The 27950-nt window shown below is 49.8% G+C and overlaps 7 protein-coding genes across 10 annotated transcripts; 3 read left to right on the forward strand and 4 right to left on the reverse strand.

Annotated features, from left to right (window-relative positions):
* Positions 1-366: 366 nt before the first annotated feature.
* On the reverse strand, positions 367-4540 carry LOC117890698 (chaoptin). Of its 2 annotated transcripts, XM_034795707.1 has the most exons (10): positions 4385-4540; positions 4088-4321; positions 3871-4031; positions 3640-3809; positions 2984-3586; positions 2670-2924; positions 2000-2611; positions 1843-1937; positions 891-1778; positions 367-811 (listed from the first exon to the last, which is right to left on the reverse strand). In XM_034795707.1, exons 2-10 carry the CDS (start codon positions 4186-4188, stop codon positions 397-399), a joined length of 3300 nt encoding a protein of 1099 aa, XP_034651598.1. In that variant the 5' UTR covers positions 4189-4321; positions 4385-4540; the 3' UTR covers positions 367-396. The 2 variants fall into 2 exon arrangements, with proteins under 2 accessions (XP_034651598.1, XP_034651599.1); XM_034795708.1 differs by lacking the exon at positions 4385-4540 and having other exon boundaries at positions 367-808; positions 4088-4353.
* Positions 4541-4646: 106 nt separating this feature from the next.
* Positions 4647-6558, forward strand: LOC117890749 (inactive selenide, water dikinase-like protein). 2 transcript variants are annotated; one of them, XM_034795807.1, is made up of 2 exons: positions 4647-4794; positions 5160-6558. In XM_034795807.1, exon 2 carries the CDS (start codon positions 5172-5174, stop codon positions 6366-6368), a length of 1197 nt encoding a protein of 398 aa, XP_034651698.1. In that variant the 5' UTR covers positions 4647-4794; positions 5160-5171; the 3' UTR covers positions 6369-6558. The 2 variants fall into 2 exon arrangements, with proteins under 2 accessions (XP_034651698.1, XP_034651699.1); XM_034795808.1 differs by lacking the exon at positions 4647-4794 and adding an exon at positions 5089-5106.
* Positions 6559-7074: 516 nt separating this feature from the next.
* Positions 7075-12694, forward strand: LOC117890725. The gene is made up of 7 exons (XM_034795774.1): positions 7075-7327; positions 9963-10053; positions 10122-10321; positions 10385-10590; positions 10651-11756; positions 11813-12001; positions 12064-12694. The coding sequence occupies exons 2-7, from the start codon at positions 9982-9984 to the stop codon at positions 12196-12198; spliced, it is 1908 nt and encodes a 635-aa protein (XP_034651665.1). The 5' UTR covers positions 7075-7327; positions 9963-9981; the 3' UTR covers positions 12199-12694.
* An 83-nt stretch (positions 12695-12777) lies between these two features.
* Positions 12778-14937, reverse strand: LOC117890745 (beta-1,4-N-acetylgalactosaminyltransferase bre-4). Its single transcript, XM_034795800.1, has 5 exons — positions 14677-14937; positions 14310-14602; positions 13826-14249; positions 13551-13769; positions 12778-13495 (listed from the first exon to the last, which is right to left on the reverse strand). Exons 1-5 carry the CDS (start codon positions 14799-14801, stop codon positions 13354-13356), a joined length of 1203 nt encoding a protein of 400 aa, XP_034651691.1. The 5' UTR covers positions 14802-14937; the 3' UTR covers positions 12778-13353.
* A 155-nt stretch (positions 14938-15092) lies between these two features.
* LOC117890737 (dnaJ homolog subfamily C member 11) lies at positions 15093-17309 on the reverse strand. Of its 2 annotated transcripts, XM_034795789.1 has the most exons (6): positions 17069-17301; positions 16442-17018; positions 16086-16383; positions 15908-16024; positions 15422-15848; positions 15093-15352 (listed from the first exon to the last, which is right to left on the reverse strand). In XM_034795789.1, exons 1-6 carry the CDS (start codon positions 17138-17140, stop codon positions 15221-15223), a joined length of 1623 nt encoding a protein of 540 aa, XP_034651680.1. In that variant the 5' UTR covers positions 17141-17301; the 3' UTR covers positions 15093-15220. The 2 variants fall into 2 exon arrangements, 1 of the variants encoding a protein (XP_034651680.1); XR_004648597.1 differs by lacking the exon at positions 15093-15352 and having other exon boundaries at positions 15709-15848; positions 16086-16396; positions 17069-17309.
* A 257-nt stretch (positions 17310-17566) lies between these two features.
* On the forward strand, positions 17567-20919 carry LOC117890717 (heat shock 70 kDa protein cognate 5). The gene is made up of 6 exons (XM_034795758.1): positions 17567-17807; positions 17925-17971; positions 18310-18888; positions 18963-20067; positions 20128-20268; positions 20337-20919. Exons 1-6 carry the CDS (start codon positions 17718-17720, stop codon positions 20451-20453), a joined length of 2079 nt encoding a protein of 692 aa, XP_034651649.1. The 5' UTR covers positions 17567-17717; the 3' UTR covers positions 20454-20919.
* Positions 20920-20987: 68 nt separating this feature from the next.
* On the reverse strand, positions 20988-27010 carry LOC117890697 (ATP-dependent translocase ABCB1). Its single transcript, XM_034795705.1, has 9 exons — positions 26799-27010; positions 25204-25426; positions 24860-25143; positions 22851-24801; positions 22476-22781; positions 22279-22418; positions 21652-22213; positions 21446-21592; positions 20988-21381 (listed from the first exon to the last, which is right to left on the reverse strand). Exons 1-9 carry the CDS (start codon positions 26915-26917, stop codon positions 21181-21183), a joined length of 3933 nt encoding a protein of 1310 aa, XP_034651596.1. The 5' UTR covers positions 26918-27010; the 3' UTR covers positions 20988-21180.
* Positions 27011-27950: the final 940 nt, after the last annotated feature.

Consider the following 27950-nt stretch of genomic DNA (forward strand, 5'->3'; position numbering starts at 1 on the left):
TTCAGCTGAGAGAGCGAGTGCGCATTTGTGTGTCAAGCCTCGCTCTCCTCTCACTCACTCCGGGCAGCAACCTAACCCGAAGCCACAGCCGAGTCCCAAATAGAGAATGAAAGGGACACCCGAAGCTTCCTTTGTGTTTCGCTCTGAATGAAAGTCCGTCCGGCCGTGCCATCAGCTGGGCTTGCGGCCTGAGGCTGTGGTATGTCGGTGTGGGTGGGGCCGTAACAATTTCTCAATTGCGCTGCCACGCGAGGCGACATGCTACGTCCAGCGTCCAAGTAAACAACTACCCGTACATGTGCGCACGGCTGTGATAATGGGGCGGCGCGCACATGTTCGGCCCTAAGGTCAGAGCAGAGCGTGTCCTTACAGTGAGCGGTGGCCGCAGACGGACATTTAATACCACGAATACCACAACTTGGCAACAAACAACATTATAACTATGAACACGAGGTGACACTCTCCGGTATGGTGGCTAGCAGCAGCGGCGGCTCCTCCCCGCACTTGGAAGTTTCCGAAGAAGAAGGTCTTGCGCAGCTTGAGCGACGGCAGTGGCTGGCACTGGCCGGCGAACCACTTCCGGGTGTTGCCGTCGCTGTCGCGGGACACGATGCAGATCTCGGCAGCCAGCAGCTTGTCCTCGCCGTACGACTGCAGGTCTGCGATGGGTATCTGGGCCGTGCGCTGATTGTAGGCATAGTCCGACTGGAAGAGCACCTCATTGCCGCCGGTCCGGATGTACACGTTGAAGTCGGACACATCCGCCGTGGCAGACACATACCAGCTGAGCGTTAGATTCCCGGCTTTGCTGCTGCATGAGGGAAGAGGAAACAGGTGGCAGAAGAGTGTCAGTGACTGACTAGTTGTCGGACAGTGGGTTTTGTGCTTACGTCTGAACTTCACGGAACCGGACATCTGTGAGCTGCTCGTAGTCGCTGCCCGTGTACATGTCCCTCTCGTCGTTGGCGCACTGCAGAAACTCGTCGTCCAGCTCCAAGAGGTACTTGTCCTTGGCCAGCGATGGTGTGCTGCAGAGTATGCCCCGCAGGTCCTCGCTTGGCGTCGTCTGCTGCAACATGAAGTGCTTAAGGGGACGCGCATTGCAGCCGCAGTGCAGTGGATTGCCGGCCACCAGGATCTGACTGCCATTGCGCATGCTGCCCACCAGCGAGGCGGGCACATCCTCAAGGCTGTTGTTGGACAGATCGGCGTATACCAGCGGCTGCACCTTAACTAGATTGGCGAAGGGCATGTGGTATATCTGGTTGTGCGACAGGTCGAGTCGACTCAGGTTCTTGGGCAGGTCAAAGATGTGCTCCTCTGACTGCAGGTTCGCGAGCTCGTTGTGCGACAGATCGAGGCGATTCAACGAGGTGAAGTTGGACAGGACGCCGCGTCGCAGGTCGTTGATCTGGTTGTGGGACAAATTGAGATGCAGCAGCTTCTTGGTGCCGAAAGTGATGTCATAGGTGAGGACTGGCATCTGGTTGTAGCTCAGGTCGAGGTACTGCAGGTTGTACGGTATGTACTGGTGGGAGGGAAAGGTCTTCTTGGTGACGAAGCTGATGCGGTTGTGGCTCAAGTCCAAGGTCTCCAGGCTGAGCAGATCATCCAGGACGCCGTTCGTCTTATTGTCCAGCTTTGCCAATGAGTTATGCGACAGATCCAAGGTGCGCAACGAAGGCAGTCCAAAGAAAATGTCGTTCTGCAGGTGCTTGATGCCGTTCGACGACAGGTTCAGGTTGAGCAATTGCAGCAGGCCCTCAAAGGCGCGTTTGCTGTTGGAGAAATCAAAGATAGAATCAGTCGTATGCCGAAGAGAATGTTTTATGAGTGGCTCACCTAATGTCCGTGACCTGATTGCCGTGCAGATTGAGTTCAAAGAGAACCGGCAGCTTGCCAAAGGCACTACGCTCCAACGCGGATATGTTGTTGTTCTGAAAGCAGTCATTAAAATATTATCTATACAAAATAAATATAATCCCTGCAATAGAATCACCTCCAAGTAGAGATACTGCAGCGTTGACATGCCCGCCACTGCCTCCAAGGGCGGCTTGCTGATGCCATTGCTCTGCAGCTTCAGCCGCTGCACTACCAGCAGACTTGTGAAGCTCTGCGAGTCCAGGCTGTCGCCCAGCTGATTGTGGCTCAGATCCAGGTAGATCAATGAGTTCATGACCGGCCAAGTGTTCGCTGGGACTGAACTAATGTTGTTATGACTCAGATAGAGCTCGTTTAGTGAAATGGGCAGTTCGAAGAGCTTCTCCAGCCGATTGTTGTTCAAGTAGAGCTGCCGCATGCTGGTCATCTTGGCCATAGACCCGCGCACCACAGACACCAGCTTGTTGTGACTGAGATCCAGTAGCAGCAGTGTGGGCATGGTACCAAAGGTCGATGACTTGATTTCCCGCATGCTATTATAGCTGAGATCCACCGTCCGGAGCGAGAACAGACTCTGGAACACACCGTTGAAGATGATGGAGATGTTGTTGTGCGACACATCGATCGTGTGCAGTTCGTACAACTTGGGAAAAGTGTTCTTTGGTATGTCCGAGATGTTGTTGTGCGAGGCATTCAGAACTTTTAGCCCCGTCATGTTCTGTATGGGTATCTGAAAAGGCAAACAACAATTAGTTACCAAGTTTGTGTCCACTCAGACGCGTTATTACATGTGACAGACTGGTCAGGCCGTTGAAGCTTAGCTGGAAGGTCGTGGCAAATGTGTTCTCGTCGAAACTGCGGCGCGAGAAGTTGGTCAAACGGTTGTGGGATAGGTCCAACGTGGTTATGTTTATGCAGTTCTCAAAGGCGGCCGTTTCAATCAGTTCCAGAGCATTATGCGAAATATTTATCACCGCCTGGTAGATGTCTTTGAAGGAGTTCTTCTCAATCTTCGTAATGTTGTTCTCCGCCAGATCCAGAAGCTGACAATAAAAAAGTTCGTGCAGTTTACGCATTCTTTGGTTGATATTTTTGTACCCACCTCCACATAGTTCATTTGGGTAAACATTTGGTACTCCACCTTCGTCAGCAGATTGCGGGCCAAGTCAATGGTTCCGATGCGGGCCACCGACCCGAAGGTGCCGCGACCAATCTCCGTGAGCAAATTGTCGCTGAGAAATAGGCGGCGCAGAAAGCGCATGCCCCGGAAGCTGTTCGCATCCAGACGCTGTATGCGATTGTGGGACAGATGGAGCACCTTCAGCACAGAGTTTCTGGCAAAGGTGCCGCGACTCAGCTCGGTGAGGGCGTTGTGCGAGACATTGCACCAGCCCAGCTTTGTGAGATCGGAAATGTGTTGCGCCTCCAGTTTCTTGATCCCATTGTGACTTATATCCAAGAATTCCAAATCCCTGAGATTCTTAAACTGATTTCGTTTCAGGTTCTCCAACTGATTGCCATGCAGATCGAGAGTTTTCAGCTTGCGCAGGGGCTGAAAAGTCTCAGAATACAGTTCTCCCAGCAGTCCATTGGTCAGTCGCAATGTCTCGAGTACATTGGCGATCTCTTGGCCAGCGAATAGATCTTTCGGTAGTTGCTCAAACGCATGGCCATCGATCACAAGTTGCGTGGTCTTGCCCAGTATCTGAAATTACACTTCTTGAGCATACATTATATTCGACTCTAATTTATGTTTACGCCAAATCCCAGGGGTCCAACATGGCTCAGATTGGTGCTTAAGAAGTGGAGCTCCTCCAATGTGTTGTTCACGCCATAGAACACGTAATCCTCGATAGTGGCCAGCGGCGTCTGCTCAATAATCAGTAGGCGGGCTTTGATATTGGCAAAGAGAGGACCATACAAGCGAACTAGAAGAATAAACAACACACCATTAAGTATTTAAACCACAAGGAATAGAGCGGTACGCACCAAAGTTACCCCTGTAGATGGTCAACTCTTCGACGGGCAAGCCGAAGGAAGCCAAGTTCTGCAGTGCCACGGAGAGCGTAGCCAGGTTCACTTTCTCGCAGCGCACAAAGATGCCCTCATCGCTGCCCTTAAGGCAGCTGCACGGGTAAAGCACCTTGGATCTGGTTTAAAAATTCGTAAATTATTAAGGAATTTATTGTTAAGTGTGGACACCTACTTTTTGGGACACTTGAACTTGGGCTCGCCGTACACATACTCAGCGCTAGCCACGGCCAACAGCTGCAGCAGTATGAGACTGCGCAGGCGTAGCGTAAACATGATGAGGTGTCGTCAGTGATTCACTTAGCCCATGGCCAAGGCAAAAGAAAGTTTCTTGCTCAAGTCTTTTGTGTGTCCTCAGTCTTTTCGCAGCTCAGATTCTTCTCTCCGATAGGCGCCAATTGGTTCTTAGCTAAGGAGACACGCTTCAGTTATTTTTCCAACTGCGAACAAAGGTAAATTATTTCATTCTCACTTTTACTTTCTGGTCTGCTGGCGCAACAGGTTTTTATTGCCAATCGTTGGACGAACGAATGCCGTGCAGTAGCTGGGACCTGGCTTGATTGGCTCTGCCCGAGCAACGCCTTCAAGGCAGGCCAGTGAGTCATGGTGCAAAGCAGAAAATGTTAATTTCCGGTTTTAAGTTGTTAATTAATAAATTTGATCATATTTATTATTGTTTTGGCTTTGCGCGCATTTATATCGATACTTTTTGTGCAGTCTGGCAGCGCCACGCCCTTTAAAACGATAATCTGGCCACTTATCGACGAAATAGTCACCGAAGCAACTCTGTTGTTTTCTCTGGAAAAAGAAAAAACGGCGCAAAATAAATAGAATTTTTGCCTCTGAATACAGAGTTTTCCCTGTACATTTAATAAAGCCACTGTAAGTAAAAGTGTTCCCCGCCACCGGGATAATTAGTTCAAATGTGCAAACTAGCGAAATGCAACACTATTTTGGCATTTTTCGGTTCACATAAGTGGGCATTATTTCACGTTGCTCGCCTCGCCGACAGGGAGAAATACTGACTTCGCCCGTTTTAGCCGCCAACGTGAAAACAGCCAATCACAGCCCTTGCTACTCACACGCCGCAAAAATTATGTGTACATACACGTCTATGTGCGCGTGTATGCGTGCTGCGGGAGAACGCGAGTTACTTGCTGCTTGGTTGAATTTGTTTTTGTTGCGCGGCAAGAAGTGCGTAAAGATTGTTAGCTGCCACACTGTACAAAGAAACATCCCCTCTCTAGTTCTAGCACACAATGAGCTACGCCGCAGACGTCCTGAATGCTTCCCACCTGGAGCTACATGGCGGTGGCGACGCAGAACTGCGCCGCCCCTTTGACCCGACCGCTCACGACTTGGATGCCTCTTTCCGCCTGACACGTTTCGCTGATCTGAAGGGACGTGGCTGCAAGGTGCCCCAGGATGTACTCTCGAAACTGGTGTCGGCTCTGCAGCAGGACTACTCAGCCCAGGACCAGGAGCCGCAGTTCCTAAACGTGGCCATTCCTCGCATAGGCATCGGCCTGGATTGCTCTGTAATTCCTCTACGCCATGGCGGGCTTTGCCTGGTGCAGACCACTGACTTCTTCTACCCCATTGTCGACGATCCATACATGATGGGAAAAATAGCCTGCGCCAACGTGCTCAGCGATTTGTACGCCATGGGCGTAACCGATTGCGACAACATGCTGATGCTGCTGGCCGTGAGCACAAAGATGACGGAGAAGGAGCGCGACGTGGTCATTCCACTGATCATGCGTGGCTTCAAGGACTCCGCCCTGGATGCCGGCACCACGGTTACTGGTGGCCAGAGTGTGGTCAATCCCTGGTGCACGATTGGCGGAGTGGCCTCGACCATCTGCCAGCCGAACGAATACATCGTACCAGACAACGCTGTCGTTGGCGACGTTCTGGTGTTGACCAAGCCCCTGGGCACCCAGGTGGCCGTCAATGCTCACCAGTGGATTGACCAGGCGGAACGCTGGAACCGCATCAAGTTGGTTGTGTCCGAGGAGGATGTGCGCAAGGCCTACCACAGGGCCATGAACTCGATGTCGCGGCTCAACCGCGTGGCAGCTCGGCTCATGCACAAGTACAACGCCCACGGTGCCACCGACATAACCGGCTTCGGTCTCCTGGGCCATGCTCAAACCCTGGCTGCTCACCAAAAGAAGGACGTCTCCTTCGTTATTCACAATCTTCCAGTGATCGCTAAGATGGCAGCCGTGGCCAAGGCCTGTGGCAACATGTTCCAGCTGCTGCAGGGCCATTCCGCCGAGACTTCGGGCGGTCTGCTGATCTGCCTGCCGCGCGAACAAGCCGCCGCCTATTGCAAGGACATCGAGAAACAGGAGGGCTACCAGGCCTGGATCATTGGCATTGTCGAGAAGGGCAACAAGACCGCGCGCATCATCGACAAGCCCCGCGTCATCGAGGTTCCAGCCAAGGATTAGATATTTACTTTTTACGTAATTTACTCTTAACGTAAACCTGCCCCCTCAGTTGTAGCCGTCACTCTTCGAGTGGCATCGGGCCTTTGTTTTTATGGAAAAGCTTACAGATTTAATGGACTTCGCATACCGCAATACGACTGTATAAAATAAAATACTTGACTTTTGTATCGAGTAAATGCAGCAAAGCAAACACGTGCTTTATAATTACCAAATGTAAAGTGGAGGAACATGAAAGCGCTGCAGCCTCACGCATGCGGTCGAGCTCTGTCGTCTCCCGCGTTTTGGCGCAAACATTTCTCCTCACATTTTGATTAGAATTATCTGCAATATGTTTTTATATATTTTAATTCAAGTTGTTTTATCAAGCTTTTGGATCATATTTATTTACGTACAATTTTTATTTAAACTTTTCAAGTTGCTCAATCATTTTCAATCAAGCTGATCAAGTTGCTCAATCATGCCCATCATACAACCAACACAAAAGGTCTGCCTCAAAAGAGTATTCATGATTCGTGGCAAAAGCGAGTCAACTTTTCTATCGTTTATACAATTAGCATTAGCAGCAAGGCAAGCTTTTTCGGCGAGCTTTGGAACTGAGAGCAATGGATGCTCTCGCAGCCAACAACAGGTCCGGGTGCTGTCTCCGTCGCTCTGCTTCGGTCGAATCGTATGGTATTATGGGGATCGGTGGTGGCAAGTGCGAAATCGAAGCCTCACTACTGCACCAGCAAGAGACGCGCGCAGAAGCAACGAAAACCGTTCCGTTGCCGTTAAATTTGTTTTTGTGCTTGGAACGATCGAAGCAGCCCCCACATTCAATCTCTCTCTCTCTCTCTCTCTTACGCGAAGGCGAATTTTCCAAGACAAACGCGCCCGCGCATCATAGGCAGTTTTCTTTTTTCCGCCGAACTGTACACAACATCAATCGTATCGTTTTTGGAGTTTTGGAAAAGTGCACAGTGAGTGTCGAGTGAATGTATACACTGTGTTTGTGTGTGTGTCTAAGTGTGCTGGTTTTTTAATGAAAGAGTGTGTGCGTTTGAGTGGGCTTTATATTGGTCTATTGAACTGGCAGAGGAGCTTCAAAAAGAGACAGCCACACACTGGTGACAGTGGGGAGGAGAGAACGAACGCACATACTCTCGGTGTAAACGAGTTTTCCCTACGTGTCGTCGTTACTTTTTATCCGCTATGTGAGCACAGACACAAACATACAGACATATCCATACAGAGATGGATGGATGGATGTTTGTATCTATTGTTGTATGTATGGGGAAGTGTACTCGAACGGGCGACCGCCTCTCGTGTTTGGCAGCAAAGTGAAATTTCAATTGCGTTCGTTGAAAGAAGACAACAAAAAAACGCACTCTATTGTGTATATCCGCATCCTCACATTCTGCCACAGCCAGACGGCGGGGCCAGCAATGTATCTACAGATACACTACACGCCAGATGATTCATGTACGGTGGGCACTCTTGTACTCGAAACAGACACAGAAACAGAACCAGAACCGTACAATGTTCAAGCACGGACGGCGCAGTATTCAAATTGAAAGGCGAAAAGCCAAAAAAGCACAGTGGCAGTGAACTATTTATAGAATTATTTGTTTTCATATACACCGACACTCGCAGCGTACAAAAATTGCTCAGCAAAAGTCCGAAAGGCGACGAAACGACAACGAATACGTTGCCTGGCATTGTACTCTTGGCGATGATGCTGCCTGCCGCCTGCCTTCGAATTTCCTTTCAATTATCTATAGAAATGTTCTATATTAGCCAAGTTCAAACGGCGCCTGATCTTTTTGAACTGTAATGTGCGTGGGCGGTGGGGAGAAGCGTCACCAGTAGAACATGCACATATACTAGATAATGATAGATATGTACACACATACATATGTATGTATGTATGTACTTCTGTATGTATTATGTATACACTTCGCCTACGTTTCAATTTGATTTTCGGTAATTTCGGAACGACAAGAACAACACCTTCGCTTTTTTTCTTCAGCCGATCTCAAACTTGTTGTTCACTCGCGATTTGTTTATTTTATGTTTGCGCCGTTAATCTCCCCTAACGTATCCCTCCCCCCGCCCGACTATTGGTTATGGCTTTCGTTTTGCGATCTCGATCTCGTAGCGCCCCGCCCCGCCCCGCCTACTCCCATGACCATGCCCAGACAGGCAGCAAAGCAACATGTTTCCACAGAGCTTCTCGTTTCGAATACATGAGATCATTTTTGACCCATGTGTGCGTCTGTATGCAAAAACCTCTTCTCTTCTCTCCGCCTTGCTGTTTTTCGTAGCTGTTGTCGCCGTAACACACACACATTCACACAGACCAAACTGAGACCCAGAGCTCTGCTAAAAACGTGCTATGATCGCTCCAAGATGGGGGCGGAGGCGGTGACGGCGGCATCAATTAGATTTGGCCTTTTATTTATGTACATTATTGTATGATTTTTATGCATGATATTTTGCTTATGTGAGTGATTTTGTTTGTGTCTCTATTAGCTCTACTACTCTTGACCATATGGCGAGGCATCATCTTATCTGATGCGATTCAGTAGCCGATTCCTCAGAGCTGGACCCCGCGTGATAATGTGATTTATTTAGCTTCGTTTTTTTGATTGGATTGCTTATGGGACAGGGACAGGTTCCAGTGCAGTCGCTGTCGGGGCTGACGAGTGGTGCAGCCTCTGGGCTAAATGACATCATCTCAACCGCCGGTCATCATTCTTGTGTGTGCTTTGACGAATTATTTTGCATCACTCTCTCGTACGCTCTGCCTCGGTATCTGTATCTCGCTCATTCAGTGAATCTCTCTTCTCAAGGGTATCGCTAAATCACACAAAAAACGAATCTGTAGGAGTCTCTGTCTGTCTCTGTTCCAGTCATACGTAAAAGGAGTGTTAAGGACACGCTGAAAGTGAAAACCAGTTTGACATTGAATTTTGTGACTTTTTGGCCTGGTGTGCGACTGTATGCGTGTGCTTTTGTTTGGCATTTTCGGGAATCCAATGCCATTTTGGGTGTTACCTTTTCTGTTGCAGGTAGAAGCATTCATACATATGTATGTGCTTGCCTCAGACTTTCTTTCAGAGAGCATCCCAAATATGTAGATTAAATCTTGAGAAAGTCCCTCATGAGCGCTTTTTTGCATAAAAATATTCAATTTTTGTGGTATTTATAATGTCGTTGCTGATTCGTATTATCTCCCACTTAACTTCTGTGTGTTGTGATTCTTTTTGTGTGTGCTCATGTGATGCCCACTTCAGATGACTTAAGCCTCCATTAATGCGCGAAAAGTTCTCGGCTCCCAGTTTGGAGGAATGCCGAATGCGGCCATTTTGGCGTGGACTGGGGGGACTGTATGTAGGCGTAGGCGTAGGCGGGTGCTCGAGTAAACAGATTCAGAAATGTTTGAAATTCTCGAGAACTGCCTTGAATCAACCTGCCACATGGAGGGGGGCATCGAGATCCGTGCTTACGTGTACGTGTCGTCTGTCATCAGAGACACCCACGGCGGCTCTCGCTTACTCACACGTAGAATTTGAATAATTTATGAATGGGGAATGGCATGGTTTCCGTTTGCAGCAAAAAATACTAATTGGAAATGCAGTACTCAAGCAGTTCGGAAAATAATTCATCCTCGCTGAGGGACACGCCCGCGAAATGGAGCGGCAAGGTAAGTCCATTATTTATGATCTCCAGGCTCACTCTGATGTCATCATTCTCCTTGCCACTTCCTCGCAGAACGACAAGAATTATGCGTACAAAAAGTCCTCGTATCAATACTCAAGCTCTGGCGACAATAATGTGTCCTATCAGGGCAAGTCGCCCGATCAGAACATCGATCAGTTGGACGCCTTGCTGGAGGACTTGAAGCAGGAACGCCAGATCACCAACAGAGATCGCGATCTCCTGCCCACCAACGGCACTTCCTATAGAACGCTGTGAGTGTGCCTTGCGGATATTCAATGTGTGATCTTCCCTAAACAAGTCTTTATATATCCCAGGGAACGCACTGATCCCGCTGGGACTGTGACCAGGACGACGCGTGTGGTCAAGACCACAAAGCACTCGGGTCAGGGCGGACAGCAGCCCTACATCGACGATGTGGAGACCTTCAATCCCACCGACTACAGCACGCTGCAGTCGACGGCCAAGTACTCGAGCCTGAAGCGCGACGATTACCAGACCAAGGAGAAGCCGTACACGCTGGGTAAGTAGCTTGGAGTCTTAGGAAAGAAATTCTTACAATTTATTTCTTTGCATTTTTCAGCCCATTCACCCATTGGCGGTCAGTACGAGAGCAAGTCGAAGATCTACGAGAGCAATCGGACAATTAACAACAATGTGGAGCTGCTGCCTGGCACCACACAGACCCTGACCAGCGGCACAACCATCGACAAGGAGCTGCAGGATATTGCCTTGAGCGATGGCATACTGCCGGCCCCAGGCACTAAGGTGACGACCACCGTCCGTACGTACACGTATGAGATCCCAGCCGGTCCGGGCAGTGCCACCAGCACCATCAACCGCAGTCACACGCTCAACAACAGCAACGTCAACACGAATACGAACACGAACACGCTGAGCAGCAGCTACAAGCTTCACGAGAGCCACAACTCCAGCCAGAACTTTAGCCAGCTGTCGCCACAGCCACAGCCGCTGCCGCATCCACATCCGCATGTGCCCCAGACTGTGGTCTACAACACGGAGAGCTACTCCACGCTGAACAAGCCCGATCGGCCGCTGCTGACCAATCAGTCGTACGAGATACGCGAGCACAAGGAGACCACAACGCGCGGAGTGAGTCCCCAGCCGCGACAGCTGCCGCTTGGATCGGGTCTCCCAACAGGCACACCGCCGGGTAACGGCAGCCGCACTGTGGTCTACAACATCCACAAGACGGACAACGTGAACACGATCAACGAACTGCCGCCGCAGCAGCGGTATCCCCCGCACAGTCCGGCGCACAGCCCCAACTACGCTCAGGGTCCACACAGCCCGCCGTTGCATCCGTCTGGGCCGGGTGGCGTCAATCGTTATTATTACAAGGAGACGGAGACCTCCAACACGGTCAACACGATCCACGGAGCACCCAATGGCGGTCCATATGAGCCGGGACTGCCGCAGTCAGCTCCGTTGAAGCAGCTGCCGCCCAGCACGGTCTATCCGCAGCCACAGAACGGCAATGGATATCCGCCGAACACGAGCTACACCTACAAGTACTCTTCCACAACGAACACTAACAATCGTCGCGGTCCTGGCGTCGGTCCAGACTATGGCTCTCCCTCGCCTTTCCCCGTGGACGGAGTGGAGTATCCGGTGGGCAATGGCAATCCACCGCAGCGTGTGGACGATCTAATGCAGTCCTTTGGCACTGTAAGTAGACAAGAATTAATCTTCTCGGAGCTCCGCTTACCTGATTTTGTTTGCAGACTGATCATGTGGATCGCGGAGACCTCGAGACGCCGGTGCGCAAGCGGGAGATCGAGACATCCGTGGCCTCGCCCAACCAGCAACATGTGCCGTCCGTGAACAAGGTCGGCAAGGAGGTTTACTATCCGCCCGGACATGACACCATTGTCATGAAGCGCGAGGAGATGCATGCCGGTTCTGCCTCTGGTGTAAGTATTTGATTCACTCTCCCAAAGCTGGAGCATGCCTAATGTTTGCCTTCTTATTGCAGGGTCGCTGGGCCAAGGGCTCGGGCATGTACGAGTACGAGTCCGGCTCCAAGTCAAAGACGAAAACCAAGTCCGGCGGCGCTGTGGTGCCCTTGTGCCTGCCCCTCTGCTGTGCGATGCCCTGCTCCATCATGTAGAGATGAGCTGCATCTGGAAGTCGTACTTGTATATAGGTTTCTAATATTATTGCCGTCAATAAGTCTAACGCTAAATCCTGCCCCGCGTCGAACTTGCTCTCTACTTACTGTCTAACTTCTACTTGGGTTTGCTGCTTGTCCAAATCCCAAGTGTACCCATCGTCTATGTCTGTTATTGTCTATGTATATACTTTAATTTGTATTACGGCATCTGTGGAATGATGTCCCATTGTTATATCTGTTATAGATTGCTCCAAACTGTTCAAATTGCTCAAGTCGAATGAGGTTTCAATTGAATTTTGCATGTCGCATACGAAACACTAATACAATAAATGTGCGCAGCAAGCGCCACCTGAATATTTACTAATCGTAAACCATAAACGTAAATCCCGACTTAAAAGGTAACAACCCCCAGCCGCCCCAGTCGTTACAGAGCCATAAATACTATCGCTAATACACGTAAATAAAATAATAAAAACGATATCTAACAAACGAATCAATGAACTCTGCCTTTACCATCTATGGGGAGCTATTGTGTGGGGGTAGGGCAGCGCAACATTTACATATTTTGTTGATTTTGGTATAGTAAAAGTTTTTATAAGTTTTATTTTGGTATAAATCGTTCTGATCGATTAACAATTTGCATATCACAAAAGTAATATCTACATTTCACCTTGTAGGAATTTGGTGTAGGTGTCTTTTGAAGAGAATAGAGATTGAGAGAGAATAAAATACCATTAACCATTGAAGAGTTAAAAAACAAAACAAACAACCAACAAATAATAAACAAATTAATAACAAAAACTCTACAAGTATTCTGGAGTACTTTGAGTATTTAAGGAGGGGCGATTATTGCTACATTTGTTACTATGGTTCGAGTTCTTCGTATTTGGAGCTAAATTATGGATTAAAAGTATACTACATACATGGCTATGTGAGTATATTGAGTGCACACACAATATGTGTGTGCGCGTCTAATGTCTTGATCGTTACATAATAAACTGTCTTTCTTGGGGCTTCTTCGGCTTCTCTAGTAAACGAGAGAATGAGAGTGAGAGATTCTGCGATTCTACTATTCGAGAAAGTAATGTTGTCCTTTGTACATGCACAATATTATAGATAGTTGTTTAAAGGTCACGTATGGTCTGTCTCTGGCTAACTCTTGCGCTCAGAGTTCCTTAGCTCTGCTAAGTACCACGTGAATGTCGGGAACTCCTTGATGCTGTAGATGGCATACTTGATTGAGTTGATGCCATCCATTTCAATCTTATTCATGCCATTCTGTATATTCTCATAGCTGCAAAAGGGGCCAACGGGGAATAAATCATGGCTGAACTTTGATGAGCACTCACCGCTTGGGATTGGCCTTCTCCTTTTGATGCTTCAGCATCTTGTAGCGTGCTATGTTCACGGGATACCTTGATATGAATAGATTTGCGTGCTTCAATCTATTGGACATGTCATCGTCCTCGCCACCCCAGCCAAAGAATGAGTTGGAGAAGCCGTTCACGGCCTGGAAGTGTTCACGTGTCATGGCAGAGACTCCGCCAAATATTGTTCGGTAAGGCAACCTGTGCACAAAATCATTGAATTAAGCGGGAAATGTATAAAGGATTGTATTCCCTACTTGAAATTCAGCGTGTCAATCGCAACGGACATGTGCCGCGGCTGACGTGGACAATTGTAGAGATTGCGATCGTCCAAAGGCAGAAGGTCGACATCGTGAAATATAAAACAATCCCACTGGTAAAGCTTTAAGGCCTCCAAGTAACCGATATTCATCATGGCAGCGCGATTGAAGGGCTTCCCATTGGTTTGCTCAACAATGAATATGCGATAGGCGATGCGTTGCTTCATTAGGAACGGGTGAATGTTGCGTAGGAAGACGGAGAGATGGGCGTAGCGGTCGCGGAAGGGCACAACAATGGCCACATGGTGTTGGGGGTTGCAGTGGTCAGGCTGGAAAGCGCCGCCAGGGCGCAGCAAGGGGCCCAGCTCGGCCTCAATGACGTCTAGGGATTCCAGCGTTGTGTTGGGCGTGATGGGTCCACCTGGAAGAGCATTTCTTGAAGCACAAACAACCCACTAGACAGCCTGAGAGTATAGCATACCATCTCGGGGATCGGGATCGGTGCAATTGGCATGGAGGGCGGACATGGTTGGCTTCATTGGCAAGGGCTTGTGCGTGCTCATGTTCGTGCTGTTGATGTTCGCAAAGGGGTGCGATAAGTCTTGTGGAATGGAAGTAAAGTTTGCAATCGCAATCACAGTCGTTGAGGTGGAGTTCTGAGCGTTGTGCAGCTCTCGCTCCTTCGATAGGGCCAGGGGCGCAGCAGGCAGCCGGATGCCGCCACTTGCGCTGGCGTTCCTATGGATATGCGCATATTTGTGCACGCGCCGTATGCTGTAATTGATAGAGCCAGCAAATGAGGGTGCTAATTGGCTTACTCCGCTTCCCGCTTGCTTGTTCACACTCACCTTAACTTGCTCAGGGACGTACCGCTGGCTCCGTCAGTGCGGAAGACCACAAAGTTCAGCACCAGCAACAAACATATTGCGCCGGCCAGGAAGCGGATGAGATTCGCCTTTGTGAATACGATCATGGTCCATGCATTGCATCATTCCGTGATCAACTCGTTTGTCCTCCGCAGTGCCATTTTCAACGCGAAACGGTCGTTTTTATTGTTAGCACAACAAATTTTGCCCCAGCAGCTGATGTTTTCGCTAAAAGGTTAAGGGTTGCCGGATCTGCGCGCTATCGAGTCCAGCATTGATGCTGTGCCAATCGGTCATATCGATAGTGTTTCAAATTGGAAAAGATTTTCCCAACAATTAAAATTCCCAAAAAAGAGCGTGGTGTAAATAATGGGAAATATATAATAAAGCTGTCTTAACCGTTTTTCTGCCCCACCTCTTGGAATGGGTCTTTCCTATTAAGATTAAAAAACATGTTACAAACACAACTGATGATTTTATACTAAATACAGTATGAAGCGCACAGACCATGGCCCACCAGATGGTATCATGGCAATGGCAGTCGGATCGCCTCGTTGTCCTTTAGGTTTACTACCTTGAACTGGTTCTGGTATGTATACTCTATGCGTAGGATCTTATTGTCCCCAATGCTGGGGTCATAGAAGCCGGGCAGATCGCTCTGTAAGTGCAGGGAAATTGCATCAGTTAAATAGAATATTTCATCAGGCAGGGCAGAGAGTGAACAAACCTTTGAGGAATCGTATAGCTGCAGGGTACTGTCCCTGACCAGGCACTGAATAGGTATGGTGACATCGAGCGACAGCTCGGGCTTGAACTGGGTGCTGCTGTTCTCCGTTGTGCAGCCATACACGGCTCTTGTGACTACCAGTCCCGTCTTTTGCAGCTCCTCGGTCATGATGCGATGGTAGGTGCTCTGCATGAGATGGACGGCGGCACTGGCCTCCTGCCGCTTGGCCAGCAGGCGCTGCTCGTTCTGCCGTTTGGTCCGCTCCACTTCGACGCTCTTGCGTTCAGCATCCATGGGGTCCATAATGGTCTTCTTGATCAAGAACCACGCAATCACGGGCGTCACAGATGCATAGAACACAGCGGCAGGCACTATCTCATCACTTAGGTGTATGGGAAACACATACGACTGATTGGATCGTATTATTCTGCAAGGAGACAATAATGCATTTAGTTCCACCTGCAGAGAGTCCTGTCTTGCACTCACTTGAATTTAAGAATAACTCCAGAAGGCACGCCAATTGAGACAGCTGCCGTCACCGAACTGTACTTGGAAATCTTCTTCTCCAGCCCATATTCACCCATGAAGCCGAATGTGCCGAGCCTGCAAAAAGGGTTTCCATGTTAATTAACTCCATTGGCAAATTCCTTACTGAATTCCTTACTTGACGGCCAGCTTCAGCTTCATCTCGTTCTCTATTAGCTTGCGCGTGTAGGAGAGGCCAAAGTAGATGTGCGGCGAGCCAATTACAAAGGATGAGCTCAGCGCGTACTCGTCCTTGTTGTGATCGATTTGTGTGGTCATGGACGACTGGGGACCCGCGTTCAGCGTCAGGCTGCCCACCGTGTGCTTGTCCAGCTGCACAGCCAGTGTGGAGAACAGAGCGGGTATCACGCCGTGCTCCCGGAAACTTATGTTGGTGCCGCCGTTGAGCGTCAGCTTGGAAGAAAGAGTGCGTCCACCTGTCGGCAGATACATTAGCTATATTGCAGGCTGGGCACTGGCACAGTCTTTACTTACCCTTGAGACCCACCAGGAAGCCGTTGCCCGCACCCGCACAGACCTCTAGCCAGCCTTTGTTCAGGAGCCGACGACCGGCCACCACAAACCCGCCACTGCCATTGCCGTTGGAGGAGTATAGATTGCCGCTCATGATGATCATGTCCTTACGCGTCAATGGGGCCTCAATCGACTGGGCAATGCTCATGGAGCCAATCTCCACGCGGGGCATTTCCGTTTCATCGTAGGGCGCGAATATTTCCGTTGCATTCACGTTGATGGTGATGTTCCCCCGCGGATTGGTTCGCTGCTGCAGGCGACGCTCGTCAGCAGCTTGCGCCAGGCGTTCGTACTCTTCCCTGATCTCTGCCGGCGTCTTCGTTCGGTGGGCTATCTCCCAGCCCTCGGTTTTCAGGCCCTTTATGCCCACCGAGTCGTAGATGGCCCTCTGGTGGGGGTCAGACAGCACCTCGTACGCCCGCTTGGTGCGGTTGAACATAATCTCCGCCTGCTTCTTGCTGTCCACATCATAGTGCTTGTCCGGGTGGTAAATGCGGCTCTGCTTCCGGTAAGCTGTATTAATCTGCTCTGTGGTGGCCTGCAAAAGAAATTGATAAGACTGTGACGTCCGGATGACACTGCACTTACATCTCGGGGCAAATTCAGAAATGTGTAGTAGTTCTCCTCCAGCTCGGCGTCCGATTCATTCTCCGAAGCCATGGCGCGGGCCGGTAAATGCTGCCCCTATGTGGTTTGACGCGTTTAGCGTGTCTTGTCAGACAGAATGGCAGCAAACGCACCCAGCCGGCGTTCTGTGTGTTGATTTGGCAAGAAATTTCAAAATTTTGGATACTTTTACGCAATGGTAGGCTGATATACATGTGTTGGGAGGACCGATAGTTTTGTGGTTCAGAATCACGCTCTAAACGGTCATTTGGTAGTGATGACAGTGAAATCGGCCTTGCCATCAAGTGCAATTATCCAATAAGCTGAGCAAGCGGATTTTCCGGATTTTGAATAGTGTCAAAATTTGTAAAGAATTCTAGAGCAAAATATCATTGTAGTGTTTGCTTTTGTGAAACGAACTTACACTCAAACGTAACTTCGAAATTTATTTTATTTAAAATAATCGTACCTTCAACAACGAATGCTGGCAACTCCGGCTGAAATTCCTATCGTTCTGTCGGAAACCGATTACTTTTTCTCCAGCCCTCGCCTGTTACGGGAAACGTGCTCGCCGTTCTGACGAAATTTTACTTTTTAATTTGACACAGTGCAATTAAAGTGAATACCGAAAATGCTGCGTGTTTCCAAGTTGTTGCCCGGTCTTGTGCGCCAAGCCGGCGTTGTGCCCACAAATGCATCTAGTGCTTCTAGCATGTTCCGCGTAAGTACCACCACCGCCGTCTTTACATAATAGTCGGAGCGGCATGTTCGGCTCGTCTGCGGGTCATGTTTTGCGCGAACATTCCATAAAGATCTATGCATTCTTTCCTCTTTGCAGTGCCTGCCAGGTGCAAGCAATGGACTGTGGGGCCAGCAGCGCTACAAGTAAGTGAACTTTCAATAATTTACATAAGAGTCACAAGAAAATGTATGAAGAATGAAACGGATGCCGCCGACTGACCGGTCAGTCCCATAGCTAGTCGTAGGGCTGTGCTTATGTAATGGAAATGCCAAAAATATATTAGTTTCCAGCAGCAGCTCGTTGTTGCATCACAATGGATGCCAAGAGTTCAGCTTCTGATAATTGGAAGCATCTGGAGCGTGCCCAAGCAGAGATAGAGGCGCGGCCTATTCGCTTATCAAAGCTCCTTGCCGGCGTTATCATTTTTCGAGTGTGCGCCATATGCTCATGAGCAATCCATATTTCACTCTTTTTTTTGTAGGTCTGGCGAGGTCAAGGGTGCTGTCATTGGCATTGATTTGGGCACCACCAACTCCTGCCTGGCCGTCATGGAGGGCAAGCAGGCAAAGGTCATTGAGAATGCCGAGGGCGCCCGCACCACGCCCTCCCACGTTGCCTTCACCAAGGATGGCGAACGCCTGGTGGGCATGCCCGCCAAGCGTCAGGCTGTGACCAACTCAGAGAACACTTTCTACGCCACAAAGCGCCTGATTGGCAGACGTTTCGACGATCCCGAAGTGAAGAAGGACATCAGCAATCTGTCCTACAAGGTCGTCAAGGCCTCGAACGGAGATGCCTGGGTCTCGTCCACCGATGGCAAAGTGTACTCCCCCTCCCAGATTGGCGCCTTCGTTCTGATCAAGATGAAGGAGACGGCCGAGGCATACCTGAACACTCCCGTTAAGAACGCCGTGGTGACTGTGCCAGCCTACTTCAACGACTCACAGCGTCAGGCCACCAAGGATGCTGGACAGATTGCCGGTCTCAATGTTCTGCGTGTGATCAACGAGCCCACAGCAGCGGCCCTGGCCTACGGCATGGACAAAACAGAGGACAAAATGTAAGTCCTTCGATGCTCCGTTGTCTGCCTTTGGGTGCGGAAGTTTCATTACTTTCATTTGTTTATATTTATAGCATTGCTGTTTACGATCTGGGTGGCGGCACTTTCGATATCTCGATTCTGGAAATCCAGAAGGGAGTCTTCGAGGTCAAGTCCACCAACGGCGACACCCTGCTGGGCGGTGAAGATTTCGATAATCACATTGTCAACTTCCTGGTGGCAGAGTTCAAGAAGGACACTGGCATTGACATTCGCAAGGACAACATTGCCATGCAGCGCCTGAAGGAGGCGGCCGAGAAGGCCAAGTGCGAGCTGTCCTCCTCCCAGCAGACAGACATCAATCTGCCCTACCTGACCATGGACTCGGCCGGTCCCCAGCACATGAACCTGAAGATGACACGCTCCAAGCTGGAGAGTCTTGTGGGCGATCTCATCAAGCGCACCATTCAGCCCTGCCAGAAGGCGCTGTCCGATGCCGAAGTGGCCAAGTCTGAGATTGGAGAGGTTCTGCTGGTTGGTGGCATGACGCGCATGCCCAAGGTTCAGTCCACCGTGCAGGAGCTGTTCGGACGCCAGCCCTCGCGCTCCGTTAATCCCGATGAGGCTGTGGCCGTCGGTGCCGCCGTCCAAGGCGGTGTCTTGGCTGGAGATGTCACTGATGTGCTCCTGCTCGATGTTACTCCCCTGTCGCTGGGCATTGAGACCCTTGGCGGAGTGTTCACTCGCCTGATTTCGCGCAATACAACGATCCCCACCAAGAAGTCGCAGGTCTTCTCGACAGCCAGCGATGGCCAGACCCAGGTCGAAATCAAGGTGCACCAGGGAGAGCGTGAAATGGCCAACGACAACAAGAAGCTGGGCTCCTTCACACTGGTCGGCATCCCACCCGCACCCCGCGGTGTGCCCCAGATTGAGGTTGTCTTCGATATCGATGCCAACGGCATTGTGCACGTTTCGGCCAAGGACAAGGGCACCGGCAAGGAGCAACAGATAGTCATTCAGTCGAGCGGCGGTCTGAGCAAGGACGAAATCGAGAACATGATCAAGAAGGCCGAGGAGTACGCCAGCGCCGACAAGATCAAGCGCGAACTGATCGAGATCGTCAACCAGGGCGAGAGCATAGTGCACGACACTGAGACCAAGATGGAGGAGTTCAAGAGCCAGCTGCCCGCCGAGGAGGTATGCAAAAGCTCACAACAGGGGTCTCTTGTAGGGTTTACTAATCCGATTTACTTGCAGTGCGAGAAGCTGAAGAAGGAGATTGCCGATCTGCGCACGTTGCTGGCCAACAAGGAAACCGCCGATCTGGAGGAGGTCAGGAAGGCCACCAGCTCGCTGCAGCAGGCCTCACTGAAGCTCTTCGAGATGGCCTACAAGAAGGTATGTTGTCTGAGCATATGATCTGTGTCTTAACAGTTAATCAATTGGTTTCCTCTGTGTTTCCTCAGATGTCCGCTGAGCGCGAGAGCAGTGCTGGTGCCGGGTCCACCGAAAGCGCTGGATCCACCGATAGCAGCAGTTCAGGCGACGCATCGGGCGATAAGAAGAAGGAAGACAAGAACTAAATTAGGCAACCATAGTTATAGTTGTTGTTCCCCCTATTTAATGATAGCCCCTTCTGGATTTCTATTAAGTTTTACGTTAAACATAACTACATCATATTCCTTTTCCAAATCATAAACCACAACCGGCATTTACCCCCAACAAGTGTGACGAAAGTGACGAAACCCAGAAAGAAGATCGCGATCCAGCGATCGATTGCATAAAGTTTTTATTGTTTATTATGGAATCGATCGATGGAGCTGTCTGCGGCGATGGTGCTGTGTTCCCTGTAAGATTTTGCTTATATTTACGTTTATTCTAACTACCGTCTAGTTGTACGATAACCGATCACAGCGCAAAACACGCGACAGTCTGGTAGGGTCATAGGTCATACTATAGCTAAATTTTGGTACGTTGGTTTCCAGTGGACAACCAACCGACAATCGACACTGGGTAAAATGCAAATTAAATTTAAATATCGATGTAAACTTAAAATAAACAAACAAAACCAAACACACACATATACAAATAGAAGTGTTTTAATTTGAAATTTACTTGATAATACAAATTCCATACATCAATTCAAAGAAGTCTTAAACAATGACAAACATAAATAATCTTAGGTCTACGAACAAATTCTTTGTACAATCGAATAACTAACTTTGATCGCGATTTCTTAGCCTATACAATGGTTTATTATGATCTAGTTTAATTCTATTTTATCGATATCGTATGCTATGGCAGTGCTGTCTACATGGCTCCGCTCTGCAGCTTGTAGAGCGTGTAGTAGAGTCCGCGATTCTCCAGCAGATCTTTGTGGGAGCCGGTCTCACAGACGACGCCGTTCTCAAACACAAAGATCACATCCGAGTGGACAACGGTGGACAGTCGATGGGCTATGCTGATCGTGGTGCGACCCTCGGATGCGGCATCCAGCGCATCTTGGACAACCTGCCAAAGGATAAAGCAAAGGATGAAGAATACTGCAAGCAGTTGCTTAGAGGTATGGACCCACCTTTTCGCTCTCGGCATCCAGGGCAGAGGTGGCCTCGTCGAGCAGCATGATCTTGGGGTTACGGATGAGGGCGCGCGCAATGGCAATGCGCTGCTTCTGACCGCCAGACAGCTGGGCTCCCTTCTCACCCATTCGCGTGTCGTAACCCTAAGGGGGGAAAGTCACAGATTAGAGACTAATCTTTGGAGGGAAAGCTGATTTCTTACCAGTGGCAGATTCGCAATGAACTCGTGAATATTGGACTTCTTGCAGGCTGACATGATCTCCTGGTCGGTGACAGATCTCGCATTGTCGCCGTAGGCAATGTTTTCCCGGATGGTGCGATCGAAGAGGATCGGCTCCTGCGATACGATGCCGAGTTGCTGGCGCAGATTCGACATTGAGACATCTCGGACATCATGCTCATCGATGAGCGCGGCGCCCTCGTCCACGTCGTAGAAGCGCTGGATCAGCTGGATGCAGGTGGACTTGCCGCAGCCGGAGGGACCCACCAGGGCCACCTTTTGGCCCTTCTTTACGCCCAGCTCCAGACCCTTGAGCACCTGGATCTCCCTGCGTGTGGGATAGCTAAACTCAACCTTGTCGTAGGTGACGTTGCCCTGGCAGTGCCATGGCTCGTGCGACACTCCCGGGCGGTTCACAATCGTTGGCTCGCGACGCAGGAACGTGAAGATTGTCTTGGCGGCAGTGATTCCCTTCTGCATGTTGGGGGCAAAGGCCAGAGCGTTGGCTATCGACGCCGTGCCCATGATCAAGGCCTGGGATACTCTGAAAGAAAAGGTAAACTGTAGAACAGCTATTCTCTCTCGATCTACACTCTTTCGGGCACTTACTTGAAGACATCTCCGAACTCGATGCCCCGATTGATCACGCACCAGGTGCCGTAGTACATGCAGGCGGCATACGCGAAGAACATGAGGGAGCGGGCAAGGCCATAGACCAGGCCACGGAAGTGGGTGTTTCGCTTGGCTATCTGTGGGGGGATCGATTAGTTGCTGTTCGAGTTGCACAGGTTTTCGGAGCTACTCACTTCGACGGACGGGACGAGCATGCCGATGTAGGTACGATGGAACATCTCCTCGCGTCCTAGGGAGGCAACGGTGCGGATGTTGGAGACCACCTCGACTGCCAGCTTGGTGCAGTTCTCCATGGTCTTGGCCGTGCCCATGTTCTCCTGGGCCATGAGCGTGCGCTGCATGTAGAACGAGATGAGGATGAAGGGCGTGAAGGCGAGAGCGACCAGACCCAGGCTCCACTCGTAGTACATGGACAGACCGATGCCGAGGGCCAGTGTAGAAATAGACTGAATGATCGTGCCGATTCTCTGGCCAGTTGCCTGCGTAAATCAATTGAAAAGATAGCCATCAGCTGGGGAATAATGAATTAGTTGAATGGCAAAACTTACGCCTTGGACAGCGGCTGCATCGCCGGAGAGTCGGGCGCAGAGGCTTCCAGTGCCGTTGGCTTTGTCGTCAAACCAGGCCACCTCCTGATTCAGCATCTTCTCGAACATGAGGCCACGCAGGCGCTCCGTGAGTCGCTCGCCGGCAATGCCAAAGAAGTAAATCTGCAGGAAGGTGGCAATGCCCACGACTATGCCGGCAATCAGGAAGTAGAGACTGTACTGGTTGCTGTTCTCGCGGACATACTCGTCGTTGTTCTTGACGGACAGCACCTGGAGGATGCTGCCGAAGAGCACCGCAAAGATGGGCATGGCACAGCCCATAATCACGGAGGAGATGCAGCCAACGGTGATCTGTGCCCACTCCGGGTGGCTCATTTTCATCACCTCCGCCATGGGCTTGACCTCGTTGGGGTCCTTCACCTTCTTCTTCTTCTTGTCCTTTGTGACGGCCTCTGGTTCCTCCTCGTCCACCTCCTCCAGCACCTGGATCTCCTCCTCGTCCTCGTCCTTGATGTCGAAATTCTTGTAAATGTCGCCGGTGGGGCTCATCACGGTGCCATCATCCTCGCCCAGCTGTGTGGTTACCAGATTGAAGTAATGATTCTTCAGCATCATCAGCTCCTGGTGCGTGCCGCTCTCCACTACCTCGCCCTTGTTAATCACCACAATCTTGTCCGCGCGTCGCACCGTCGACAGCCGATGAGCCACAATGATGGTGGTGCGTCCAGCGCTGACCTTCTCCAGGGCAGCCTGCACCTTCGCCTCACTGGCGGTGTCCAGGGCCGAGGTAGCCTCGTCCAGCAACAGGATCTCCGGGTCGCGTATCAATGCACGTGCAATGGCAATCCGTTGCTTCTGTCCGCCAGACAACTGAGCTCCCCGCTCGCCCACCAGCGTCTCATAGCCGCGTGGCAGCTTCTTGATGAACACAGCCGCATTGGCAGCCTCGGCTGCCGCCTCGATGTCAGCATCGGTGGCGTCCTCGCGCCCATAGCGGATGTTCTCGTAGATGGATGTGGCGAAGAGCACGGGCTCCTGGCCGACGACGCCGATGCGGGAGCGCAGCCAGTTGATGTCAATGTCGCGCAGGCTGTGGCCGTTGAAGTAGAGATCGCCGGCGGAGGGGTCGTAGAAGCGCTGCAGCAGCTGGATGCACGTGGACTTGCCGCAGCCTGAGGGTCCGACCAGGGCCACAGTCTGACCGCGATGGATCTTCAGGTTGAGACGATTCAAAATGGGAATCTCGCTGCGCGTCGGATACTGGAACTCGACGTCCTTGAACTCGATGGTGGTGAGGGGCTCGTTGAGGCTCTTGCCCTGATGGCCGATGGGATTGATGGTTGGGATCTGCTCGATGATGTGGAAGACCTTGGCGCAGGCGCCTTTGGCAATGCCAAATGCCTCGATGTAAGGTGCGGCCATGCCGATGTTCATAGATCCCATCATGACGGAGAAGAAGACAGTAATCATGGTGCCGGCGTCGTAGCTGGCGTAATACGGATCGTGGTAGCCCTTGATCACCAGTCCAACGCCATACCAGAAGGCCAGGGCGTACGAGGCGTAGATGAAGAACCAGAGCATGCCGAAACCGATGCCGGAGAACATGTTGCGCTTGATGTTGAGCAGCTTGGCGGCCACAACACGTTCCTTGTAGGCCGACACCTCCTTGCCCTCTCCCTCGAACGCCTTCACAGTGCGAATGCCGGACAGAGCGCCCTCGGCCACGACTGCAGCTCCAGCGTATTGGGTCACCTCTTGCTTGGCCAACCTGGCCGTGGCCACCGACACCAGACCCATTGCGACGAAAGTCAGCGGCAGGCTCGTGAGGCACACCAGCGAAAGCTGCCAGCCCTTGACAAATGCCAGCACCAGGGAGCCCACAAAGGCCACAAGGTAGTGGATGAACATGACGACCTTTTCGGCGAGGCCATCCTCCATTTTGGACAGATCCCTAAGGGGCAGAGATGAGTTAAGAGGATAGTTTGGTGTATGCTTGGGAAGCAACTTACTCGTTCATGCGACTGGCCACTTCGCCGCTCTGGTTGAAGTCATACCAGCTCATGTCCTGGTGCAGGATGGAGCGGAAGAACTTGGATCGGATGGTCAGAATCTGATTGTGGGCGGCGTAGTTGAAGCAGGTGATGGATAGATAGGAGCACACCAGCATCACAATTCCAATGTAGGTGTTCTGCAGCGAGAACTCGCGCACCTTGTCCAGCAGCAAGTCTCCCTGGTCATCGCCGGCACGCTGGTACGTTCTACCCTCAACTGTGCCGCCGAAATCGATCATGTTCTACAGGTTAAGATATAAATGTAAGAGGGGAACACTCTAATCACTGCACATTTCACTTACATTTGCCAAGTTGCCGAAGATCAAACTGTTGGCTGGAGTCGTGAGACCTGTGGCCACGGCAGACAGCAGTCCGATGATGTAGAGTGTGCGATCCTTGGTGGTGGCATAGCGGAACATCTGGAAGTAGCCCACCTGCTTGACCTCCTCCTTGTACGAGCCATCGTCCTTCTCCTCCTCTTCTGCCTTGTCATGATTGGAATTCTTATTCGTCTTGTTGGGTGCACTGCAATAAAGGGCGAGCACGCACGCCACTCATCGGTGATTATTACAGTTTATCTGTGTTCTATTGACGCCATAACGCCATGAACGTGAACCCGAACCCCAATAGATATAGCCAACCGAGGCACGCCATTGCGAATTTCTTATCGCCATATGACACCAGTCCCTACACAGCCCACATATCAGCGCGCGACTACTACACATTGGTTTTGCCATTATCAAACATCAAATTGAAGATACGCGCATATGTATGTTTGTATGTGTGTGCATATGTAGTAGTACGGGCTATACCTACTATTATTATATTGAGCCCGCAGACCCTGCGCTATTGTGTTTTTGTTTTCCAAATTTATTGCATTAGGCATCGATAAAAGATAAACGAACGAATGTTAGCAGCGGCGCAACTGATACTCTACCTTACGAGTTTGTATGGTTGTCGGCGAAACGGTTTCTCTTTCTGCAGAAGCGCATTAAAGTGTGTAGAAATTGCGTGTCTAACTCAAGGTGAATTTAGCAATGAGGTGAATTCCGCTTTTCAACTCGCTGCTCCCGGCTCTTGGTGGTGTTTTTTTGTTGTTTTATGCATGCCTACTGACAAACCCAGTTCAATATTCTTAGAGTAAGATAAAGGTGAAAGCCTTGTGATAAAGATGAATTTATTTATGACGTCATGTTTTCTCTGTAAATTCCCCTTAAAAAGGATGGTCTTCAACAATGGGAATTTATTTAGAAAAATTTTACTAAATTCACCTTGGTTTTCCTCTCAAAAGAGAGCAGAGAAGATGTGGTGAAATCACGTAGCTTGAGCGAAAGGTGAATTCACTTGGGATTTACCACGTAAATTCACATTGCTTGAGGCATACACTTTGCGCTCACGACACCCAAAACTTTGCAAAAATTATCTCAAGAAATGCTCGAATTACAATTATTCAGCTGATTTATTTATGCTGGTATCAATGGTAAGCTTTGTCACTTGTTTGTTCCCGTATCTGCACGCCGGGAGCAGAAGGCTTGGGTGCCTTCGAAAGGGTATCACAAGGCCGTCACTTTAATGTTTATTAGTTTGCAATTAGCAATGTCATCGTTAAAATGCACTTTCCGTAAAAGGTGAAAAAACTTCTTCGGCATTTGTTGCAGACAACAACGGCATTGTTATGAATATTTCACAACACAAATTAATGAAAGAATTTCCTTTCATTATGCATAGAGGGGGGAACTAAACGATCACTCAATTTCTGAATGGGCTACAAGTACTCTGAACTTTAATCACTGTTGTTGCTGCTCCACACTTAATCTTTCTTCAAACATTTCACAATGATTCACATGGACACTTGTGGAGGAGTAAGTCCTTTGATCTGTTATATGTTGCAACTTACAAGCTCTTTGAGTCTTTATCCTGATCTTCGAATGCAGATGATCCCAGGACGATGTTTGATTTGTACTGCAAACGCGATTTATCATCGTCCTTGCCGACGACGCCATTCGAGGCGGTCATCCTGGTGTATGTAAGTTTCTATGGAAAATTCGCACTATCGATCAATATCAATGTTTAAGTTTAGGTTTTCAGAGACGTCCTGGTGGTAGCGCTGGGCAAAAAAGACTATTAAAATGTGTGCACAGGCGCGGGCATTTATATATGCAGAAAGCGCCGAGCAGGCAAAAGCCATAGAATGCGGGCCTTATCACGTCTGATAGTGCTTATCGACCATGTTAATTGAACAAGTGCCCAATTCTTGAGACTAACGGTGATTCTGGTCTGCTGGCGAAATACCTGCCCAGACATTCAATGGAAATAAATGACCACAGCACGTGAAAGCATGAAATGAGAGCTGCTCCCAATAGAATTTTATAATGTGACGATGGCAGAATAGGCTTTTTACCAATGGGTTTTTGAACGCTCATTGAGGTGGGATGTCCTCAAAGCCAGCTCTTGGCAACTGTCTATTTTTTAAATACTCATTGATCTATTGGGTTCCGAATTTGATAGGATATCAGGGGAAACACTATATATACCCGCGTAAATGCCATAAATCCAATAATTGCACATTGAAGATACGCATACAATCGATCATGGCAAAGCATTTTCCATAGATTGCGCACATTGTGTTGAATATTTCATCATCTGGTAGATGTCCTTCTTCCTGACATATCCAAAAGAAAGCCCATCGATTCAAATTGATTTGAAATGGCCTATAAAAGCGCTTTTTATATGTAAAAAGATAAAGAAGTCTTTGCCGTTTGCCAGATAAGTTAAGTCATCGTTATCACCAGTCTATGAATGTATTATGAGTAAGTGCTGTATCGATTGCTTTGATTTTGGGGAATGACAACCCAACCTCAGCTATGGTATGATGAGAGATGGAGGAGAGAGTGCTGCCGGAGGAGGAGGGCCACAAACACACACGCAAAACGGAATATCTTATCCTTATCGGGACTTCCTCACGCGCCCAAATATATTATACAAATCGAATTAGATTCGATTAGAGCCCCGACTATGACGTTGAGCGCGTGAGCAAGCCATGGACATT

Source organism: Drosophila subobscura, chromosome E, assembly GCF_008121235.1.
Source record: "Drosophila subobscura isolate 14011-0131.10 chromosome E, UCBerk_Dsub_1.0, whole genome shotgun sequence".
NCBI classification, from domain to species: Eukaryota; Metazoa; Arthropoda; class Insecta; order Diptera; family Drosophilidae; genus Drosophila; species Drosophila subobscura.